This window comes from Cystoisospora suis, assembly GCF_002600585.1.
Source record: "Cystoisospora suis strain Wien I chromosome Unknown contig_674, whole genome shotgun sequence".
NCBI classification, from domain to species: domain Eukaryota; phylum Apicomplexa; class Conoidasida; order Eucoccidiorida; family Sarcocystidae; genus Cystoisospora; species Cystoisospora suis.
Window position 1 is genome coordinate 84,694 of NW_027153475.1, and position 9,834 is coordinate 94,527.

The window sequence follows — 9,834 nt, forward strand, 5'->3', positions numbered from 1 at the left end:
AAAGTTGGAGAGAAGACGAGAAGGAAGTCAAGGAAACATGAGAGCCCTCTTGTTTTTTTGCCTTCTATCGGCTCTCTCCTAGTGTCGTTTCACCTTCTCTCCAATCACTCGTCATATGATCGGAGTTTCTTGCACAGGAGAAGAGCGGATTAGCACATATTCTCCTTCCTAGAAGAAACTCTAATGTCTTGAGATTTAAATTGTAGAGGATGAAAGAGGACAAAACAGAGACTAGGCAAGGGAAAATTGGGACTGTCGCTCAGTAAGGATGATGGAGGACATCTACCTGGTAGGAGGCCAACAGCGAATGAGACTCAGATGTCTTGATGGAGAAGAAATGACGGAAAGTAACCTAGATGACGAAAGACACACACAGGAGGAAAACCACCTCATGAGCTATTAGCAGAAAGAGGCAGATACTTATGTATCTATACCAGCTGCTAAGAGAAGAAGGATACGATGAAAGTAAAGAAAAGAGCAGACAATCGACTCATCGATAATTTCGAGGACGGGAGATCCTAGGGTGCATGTGGCATGCAACCCCCAGTCTCAGTCCCAAGGAAGGAAGTCCCAGCGAACACACTCAGGATTCCTTCCTTCTCTTTCCTCTCCTTTTTGTTTCGTCACTTGTTTGTGGAGTAATCTCTCCTTCTTTGGCATATCTTTTGCCGGGTCAAAGGAGGAAAAGTAAGTGCCTCTTTGTCTTCCAGCGGGACGCTACGCTGCTTCTCCTCTGTCTCACTGCATGTGTTCCGTGAGTCTGGAAGAAGACCAAGAAACCCGAGCCTGTCCTGTTCTTTGTGTCCCGTCTGCGCTCCTGCTTCTTGTTTCTCGGCGGCTACCGAGGCTATTCGTTTTCCCCTGGTTCTCTTTTTACCGAGGGAGAAGGGATCCCGAGAAGGAAGGTTTTCAGCTGTCTCTGATGCCTCTCTTTCTCTACATCGCATATCGGTAAGAAAGAGACGTGACCGCTTTCGTTTTTCTTCTTCCACTTTCATTTTCCTCCTCTTCTTTGTCTTTTTCATGTCCGTTCCTCTTGCGACAGGATGGCCGGGTTGTTCTCATTCTCACTCAGTAAGAAGTCTCAACCTTCTACCGTGTCTGCCAAGATAGGAGCGAATCTGAAACATAAGGATGCCTCATCTTCCTCTTTGTCTTCTTCTCCAGGAGTCTTTTCTCTCTTCCAGGAATCCTTAGCAGCTGAAGAGAAGGAGCAAGAGGAAGCGAAGAAGAAGGGGGTTCTGCAGTCTGTCCGTCTATCTTCAAAAGGCATTGACAGAAGACATCTCATCCACCAGCAGAAAGCTCTACAACAAGATTCGTCTGTCTTCAGTTATGATGAAGTCTTCGAGGATATCAGTAGCAACGCCTCTGGCAAGGCATCCCACCCGAAGAAGAAGATTTTCCTAGGCTACGTGGAGAACAGAAAGGAAGAGTACGAAGACGAGACGACAGAGGCTGGAGAAAAGGAAGACCACCACCTGCAAGATAGGAATTATGCAGGTATGTCTTCTTCACATCGATTTCTCAGCTTCTCCGTTACACAGTAAAACTCGTAGAACAGAAAGGAAGAAGAGACGACAGAGGCTGGAGAAAAGAAAGACCACCACCATCATGGATATTTATGAAGGCGTATGTGAATCGCAAAAGGTAGAGTGGAATAGTTCCTCTCATATCTCTAGGTACGTGTATGTGGTGAGTCTTAGCCCGCTGCACATACATATTTTATATATATATGCAAATATATGTACATGGTTCCTCTACATACGTTTGTATAGAGTGTGCGGGTGAAAGACTGATGCACCTCCAATCTATCTATGTATGTGTGTTAGTCCTCATACATACAGAGTGCCGACGGTCACTCTCCTTCTCATCTCCCAGTCCCCTTTCTTTGTTATTCTCTTCGAGCAAAGAATCTCCTTTTCTGCGGCTTAGCTACACGAAAAGACAGTCCTGCTGATTCTTCTCTTATGTCTCCCTGGTGCTCTAGAGTGGAGGAAACCGAATATTAAAGCAGTACTATAAACCTGTCTCACGCTAAAGAGCACCATCGCTGAGAATGGACGCCCTGTATATAAGCCGACCCAATACTGACTAGTTCACAACATGGATAGATGGATAGATATACTTCCAAGGACCTATCTCTCTGCCTATCGTTTTTGTTGCATGGCGAAGCCATCAAAGTAAAGACCAGTCTAAGATAGACTGGAGGAGAAGGTTGATCTCCATTGGAGGTTAGAAGAGAGTAGAGAGATTCTCCAGCCGTGCCCGCTTTGGCTTGGAAAGGTGCAACGAGTGGAGAACAAGAGATTCTTTGGTCTTTTCTGTTTTCTTCCTAGAGGTCTCCCCATCGATGTATATCTATCTGTCCCATGTTGGTCATTGAGGGTGTAGTTGATTAGAAGGCTTCTGGCTTTCTATGAGTTCTTGTTTGTTGCAGATCGTGAGAAAGACAACATGCAAGGAGGCGAACAAGGGAGAGAAGAAGAAGAAGAAAGTTTACATGGAGATTCCTTGTTTTTAGCTGAGGAAGAGACAGGTACAACAACGAATAAGAAGAGCTCATCGTCATCTCCCTCATCATCTGCAAGAGAGAAGTATGGAGGGAATCTGAGTCATGGCCTAAATATCATGAAGCCGGCGGACGTCCTTCATAGGAGGAATCAGGGTGGAATTGTCGGCGGAAGTGGTCGTGAGGTCAAAAGTATAGGAGACAAGAAGGATTCAGAAGAGAAAGAAGAAGGTTCATCTGCCATGAAGTTGCCTCCTTCTCAGTTCATCTCAAAGCTTGTCCTCAGTGCGAAACGTCGTGAGCTTGAAAGGGAGATTGTTGAGGAGAGACAGCTGAAGAAGGAAAGAGAGGGAACTAAAAATGACGAAGTGTTTGTCACCTCGGCTTATAAGCAGAGATTAGAAGAGAGAAGACTACTGCAGCTTGAATTAGAGAAGCAAGAGCTTAGGGATCAAGCGAATTCTGCTGATAAACAAGAAGACTTGACTTCTTTCCATTCTCATCTACTAAGGTCAGGACATGCCAGTCGCTATGGAGGAGGAGGCGGAGAAGAAGGAAGAAAAAGAAGAGAAGAAGGAACGACAAGGACAGGCTGGGACGATGGACTCGTCGTCGCATCATCATCGCCATCATCACCGGGGAAGGAACAAGACGAACAGAGACAGAAGATGACGGCGAGAATTCCATGTGGAGATCCGTCGTCATCTTTGTCAGATGGAGTCCACCAAAGGGAAGAAGTACAAGAAGCAGGGTCACATGGAAGAAGGTTTTCCAACCATGTACCAGGAGTAGCTCTACAGGATAGGAGTTCAAGCTCACAGGAAGCAGGAAGAAGCGAAGAGGGAGACGTGCAATTGACGACGGATGATAGGAGCGGAGGGGGGGGAGACAATATACACAAGATGAGAGAGAACAAGGGGCAGAAGAATGAAGAAAGACAGAAAGAAGAAGAAGAAAGAGAGAAGGGAGAGGCAACTGGGGCCGAGAGAGGTCCTACAGGAGTGAAGAAGGACAATCTTTTTCAAGGAAAGAGACTGAGTGATTTGCTTGAGGAGAGGAAACGCATGAAACAGAAGGCTCTCGAGGAGAGTTTAGCACCTCTGAAAGAAGATAAAATTGCGGAGGCTAGGAGAAGATACTTAGAGCGAAAAAGAAAGATCGGCAGTAATAACTCCACAGAGAACAGGAATGAGTGACGGCAAAAGCAGAAGAAGTTAGCCCTTCAAGCATACAGGAAAAAGAATCCTTCCTGTGGTTGGCTTTGTGGATGACTTCCTTACTTACGATCACCTGGATGCTTTCACCTAGGTTTTCAAAGTCGCCCAATCACTTAGGATGAAAAGTGGACGTGGGATTATGATGATGATGTTACGAGGGGAGTACGGCGCTCCACTCTCTTGTCTTGTGTCTTTACTGGAATCTTCATTCCGTTGTCAGATATCTCTTAGAGTCCGAAAAGAGATTGTTCTATCAACAGGTCTACTGGCACAATTCTCTCATCAGTGAAAGCGAAATTGTTAGTTTCTTTCTCTTTCTTTTTAACGTCGTCTCTGGGTCTTGGTAGAATTGGTTCGGAGATGATGATGATGATGATAATGGTGAAGCTAGCTAGGTAAATGGTCTTCTTGTCTGAGAGAGGGAGTAGGGTTTCTTTCTCTCTGTTCCTAGAAAACAGCTGATTTCGGAGAAGTCTGGAGACTTTTGAAGGATTCGTGTACCTAATAGGACACAGGAAGGTGCAAGTGTAATGTGTTCCTTTTTTTTTTTTCTTTTTCATATGACTCGCTTATAATACAGGATCCCCCTGAGGTTTTCCAAGTTTGCACGGAAGGACGCTTACGTCAGGTTGTGCTTGTTGGAGTTGATTTGTAGCTGCTGTCTTCCATCGCGCCAAGCTTTACTACTTCCTCAGGACAGGAATGATTCCTCGGTATAACTCCCAAAGTAAACTGAAGAAAACAGATCGAGCATTCTCCTCTTTGTTTCCAACCACACGTTAGGACTGAAAGAGATAGACTTCGAGTAGTATCTTCGAGCTTCTCTCCAAAACAGTTTCCTCCTCATCGAGAACCACGGAGTAACTGTAAAGATGCGCCCTAGTTATATCCGGGTGACCTCATTTCCTACAGCACAGTCATGGCCCTACGCTTACGTAGAACATGTGCAACTGTGTATATTCATGCACATCTGTGTATAGATTGTATACATGCAAGGTTCCTCTACGCATATCAGAGATGAACATACTTGCACATATGTGAATATATATACAAATATATACACGATATATCCGCACGCGGGAACCTTCATGGGGACCGGATGCCTCGGGACGTGCAAACCTTCATGTGGTTCGTGAAGACCATCGACTTGCGGCGACAAGTAAGGATACAGTAGATGCTTTCCTCGTCAGTGAAGGTAACGTCGAAACCTCGTGAACTCATCCTTGATTCTGAGACAGGCAGCGGAAAAGCCCCGAAAGAGCTGCAGGATAGAACGGACGCAGAAGAAGCACACCAGATGGGACTCGAACCCACAACCTTGGCCTTAGGAGGGCCACGCGCTATCCATTGCGCCACTGGTGCTAACTACTAGTTCCTGGTGGCGTTACCAATCTCTCTCATCGGTCACCAGGAGGACCTGCTGCGTGAGGACTTCGCAGTGTGCGTTCCTCTATCTGTTTCGCGCTCACTCGAAATCTGGGCTCTTTCTTCTCTTCAAGAAGAGGGCAAGAAGCAAAAAACTAGTATCGCAGCACCAGTGGCGCAATGGATAGCGCGTGGCCCTCCTAAGGCCAAGGTTGTGGGTTCGAGTCCCATCTGGTGTGGTTTTCTAAGGCAAACAGCTCAGGCGTATGCGGGAGTTGTCTTGCTCTACGACCGTTTTCCATTGCATGTGCCTTTCTTGGGCCGTGAAGGGCTCCTGCCCCGGAACGCCGGAAGGGCGAGCGCTTTTCAGCTTTGCTGCCTGACGTCCCCCCCGAGCGTCTTGTTTTGGATTAAGAACGGGGCTTCTGGTCAGTGACTGCAAAGTCATCACGAAAAGTAATCACTGGATCTATGGTCGACAGGCTTGGAATCGCACATATGTGGAGCACCATTGTCCGGAGAACCTCGCTAGTAAGGACGGGTCTTCATCATTGCCTAGCGAACAAGTAAGCTGCCAACAGGAAGGTCTTTCCAACGAGAGTATCCTTGCTATGGCCAGCCGGAGTCGTACAGGAAAGTATTTGCCGTCAGGTCACAGCGTGTTTACCATTTCCCACTCACCGCACTATTAGCTCGACCATCAAGAAAGATCTGAGGAAACACGAATTGAAACATTCAAAGCGAATGAAACTCTGGAAAAATACTGAATTCAGTACAATTCGGCTTGCTACGTTCAGATGTGGAGTCAGTTAGAATATGGAGTCCTCTATCTATAAAAGGCGAGAAAGAATCTGGGACAGTGAAAAAACGCTGTTAACATTCAGATATCCGTCTCGCCGCTGTCACCGCGAACACTCGTGTTAGAGTGTTTCGGCGTGAATAGATGAAATACACCCAAACTACTGGCTACCCTTTCTGCACACTCTCGGCAGTCGCGGCTGAGGCCTGCCTCGGTAGAGCGCCTTCCGCTGGACAGCATGGCTGGTTGCCAGCGTGCGAACAGCCTGATGTTTTGCTGGACTAGAGCATCTGCCCGGTGAGCGCGAACTGGGCCCGCATCACCTGCAGCTAGTGGCAATGTCGGTCAACCCGCTCCCATCGTCAGCTATCATTCGGTCGGGGGGTGCATGTGCGCCGTCTTGCCTTACAGCTGCGAACAGGGCCGCTACTGAGGTTCCTTGTTAAGCGGGTAGTGAAGTGATGGGAAGTAGTCTCCAACTATTGCACAGTTGCACTCGACCCCGCGCAGCTACTGAGGTCCTCATCCTCGTATGTCGTTTCTACGTTCGGCAAAGTAAAAAGGCTGCTTGTGAATCTCCTCGATAGGAAGGTAGCCGTACCTCATCGAACGAAGTGAGGCTGGAAGGTCAGCTACCACAAGACGGCCGACCACCACTCCTCCTGGTTCCGGCCAGACTCTGACCTGGCACTAGGAAGAGCCTCGGCCCCCGCGTGGGTCCACGCTGGTCGCTTGGACGAGTGACGTACGACTGGTCACGGTGCGCAACTCCGAGGAGCGATTTGGCTGCTCTCAAAACAGACAATCTCCCCTTTCCTTGTTCTGCTGAACCCGATGAGATCATGATCGTGTTACCCGGAGAAACTAAAAGACTGTTGAAATTACGTCGGTCACGGGGCACTCCCTGCAGTATGTTCCGGCCACGCCGGACCGTAAACGGAGCCAGCCCGACACCCAGGCCCCCGTCGACACCCAGCCCCCAGTCAGCAATACACTTTCCCCGACGACACTCTCTAAAATCTCCTCCTCCGGTTTTTGACGGTGTCCAGGCTAAGCTCTTTAAGCCCTCTCCAGGTTGCCGCAACAAGCAGGAATCCCGTCAGGTGAAGATGGCACCTGTTCAGAGGAGTGGTTTTTCCGGAAGTCCATGCACGAAAAAAGGAGGTGAATTAGCTGTCCTTCACCCGCAGTAAGACGGCCAAGTGGTCTGCTGAACGACGTCCGACAGTCTGGACCCACCCACACACTGTTAGCCTTTACGCCATCGGCTCGAACTCCGGCGCCGCGTGCGGCGACAGAGCAAGCCACAAAGAGGACCTCCCTACAGCGAGAAGCGGCGAGAGCGCTGAAAGCTCACTTTCTTCCCGCTTAACAGGACGCCTCCGTTGCGGAATGCTGTAAGGCACTACCGAGTATGCTTGACTGCAGTGACACGATAGACGCGCTCTTCAAACTCAGCCTTCCTGTAGGCCCGCGAAACGAAGACCAGGGGAACAAGACAACCACTGTTTTGGAGAGTCACCCATTTTAGCTACCATGGACGGCCACTAGCACGGCAGGCAGTCCTGGCGCACTCGCCGGAAGGACAGTGGTGATCAGGGCTCTACCGAGCGAGGAAATCGGGAGGAAAATGAAAGGAAAGACGAACCAGCAGAAGTTTGATTCCGGGGAGAAGAATTCTTTTTTCGGACAAGGCGAACAGCTAGTAAGGCGTGCCGAGTTTCCTCAGCCTTTCTTACGCAGCTGAGCGTAGACACTCTGTTACGCCTTGAGAGCCCCGAGTCGTGTGATTCGGCCGGAAGAGTCCGCCTCAGTTGACTTGACACCGCCGAGAGCGGTGTGCGGCCAGGAGGGCCAGTTTCCTGATTTTTTACAAGTCCCCTCTGCACTTGGCGAAGAGCAGGTGGGACGGTGTGTGTTGAGAGACTTTACCGAGTTTCGTGGCCAGAGAGGCCTTACCACGTAGAGACGAGAGTTCGGGCCGAGAGCTGACACTCGGCCCGAGGATCGACCAAGCTACAACGGCTTAGTTCCGTTTAATATTGAGTCCTAGGGGACCCTAATCTCACCGATTTCTTCGGCTTGGGCGTTAACTCTTGCGATTGGAGTCTGCCGGAGCGGCGAGCTTCGGAGGAGCTGGAGATTCCTAACGCAGCAACCGGGAACTGAACAGCGAAACAGGAAAGAGCGACTGCAGGAGCAGGCACGAGTTCTAGAAGACCTCAACAGGGAGAAGCAAGGAAACAACGGCGAATTCTAGCTATCGGGAACCTTCAAACGTATGTTGTGCTCGAAGCGTGCACTCAGTACGTACCGACTTGGCGAACGGTATGATTGTGGTGTGCTACCGAACATCTTGAGCTCCTTCTTTGGAAGAGTGGCATCAAAGGCTTCTAGGGAACCCTATAGACGATTAGGACGTCGATGTGCTAGGGGAATTTACAGGGAGTACCCCTAAATGCATACCCGGGCTGTGCTCGCGAAGTATTCGTAGAGGCGTGACATGAACGACTCCTCGAGAAGCCTAAGCCTTGCGTACGGGGGTAGTCGCGGGAACGCTTGGTAGTATTCAGAAAACCTTCCGCGGGACGGTGGTCTGTCCTCAGTGGGACGTGAGAAGCTCGGTGAGAGGAGGGCTTTGTCCAAAAAAGTGCCACTGACATACGTTGCCGAGTGATGCTACGCGACTAGGCCCTGTCGAAATCGGGTACTGAAGCTGGGAAAAGGCGGCTCCTAGTGGAGCGTGAGGGGGTAGAGTCCTCGGGAAATGAACGTAGACAATGTAACATGAATTAATCACATCTAGCCGCGTGACCTACATCTTCGGATGCGTCAGTGTCGAGGGAAGTGTGGCGTCGTCATATGTCAGAGCCTTGGAGACTCTGACACCCGTGCCTCAGTAAAGCCCACGACATCGAGCAGTCACTTGTACACCAAGGCATCCTAGATCGCAAGGACGACGACCATCAGCGTTTCTTCCCCGTCAAGTGGATCGATGGTTCCACAACTTGGGAACCGGAAGAAACCTGAGCGGAACCAAGGAAACACTTCAGCGATATTTACGAAAAATCCGAAGAATCACCCCCGCCAGAGGGGGAAGGAGAGTGTGAGGAACGAGCCTCACAACTCGTAAGGGTCTTTTCGAAAGGGGGTTGTGGTGTCAGATACTCAGCCTCTGCCAAAGAATGACGGTTGATACAGCCCAAGGCTACGGACTAGCGAAGCGAGGGGATATAAAACAGCGAGGGGTGTACGCAAGAGGATAGAATTACGCGTTAGCTCGGAGAAGCAAGAACACCAAGGGAAGCAGTGCGTGAAGCCCAGTATGGCTGCTACGGCAGGGTAGTGGTGGGAGCCCGAAGAACCTGCACCACGGAGAAACTGCAGAGGGTACAACAAGGAGAAGGAGAGGGCGGACGCGACAGGAAGGAAGTTGAAAGCGAAGACGCTTGGAATCAAAAAGTGTGAACTACATAGTGAATGCGGAAGGGACGCCAGTGTGTCTAATGTGCACCCGGGCATGAGCTAGTGCGTTACGAACATGAACATGTGTGAGTGATGTAAATGTGATGGTTGACAGAGTGCGGATAGTGCCACAATAGAGTTAAAAACTGTAACTGAGCAAAGAAGTAAAGCAGGTTGTCTGCGCACACCACGGCGGATCCTCGACGGTTCGGGAAAACTTCCACACTTACTTCCACCGCAGGGTTTCAGGAAGCAGTTGTGTAACAATGTTGTCGGGCGACGAGCAATAAGGCTGACGCCCTTGCGAGCTTGACGCAAGGGAAAGGGACGCTCGCAAAAAACGGGAAGCGACGACTTCCTTCCGCTACCCGGAAGGAAGGAACGCTTTCCCTATCTCCGAGACAACATTAGAGCGTAGGTTTGTTGGGCTCGTTCGAAACGACCCTTTACCCTGGGAGTCGCGTTGGGTCTCGGCG

The 9,834-nt window shown here is 49.7% G+C and overlaps 1 protein-coding gene across 1 annotated transcript; it reads left to right on the forward strand.

The window, feature by feature from the left end:
* The first annotated feature begins 617 nt into the window (after positions 1–617).
* On the forward strand, positions 618–4,216 carry CSUI_001696 (nuclear speckle splicing regulatory protein 1). The gene is made up of 2 exons (XM_068061901.1): positions 618–1,503; positions 2,441–4,216. Exons 1-2 carry the CDS (start codon positions 1,047–1,049, stop codon positions 3,706–3,708), a joined length of 1,725 nt encoding a protein of 574 aa, XP_067926130.1. The 5' UTR covers positions 618–1,046; the 3' UTR covers positions 3,709–4,216.
* The last annotated feature ends 5,618 nt before the right edge of the window (positions 4,217–9,834 follow it).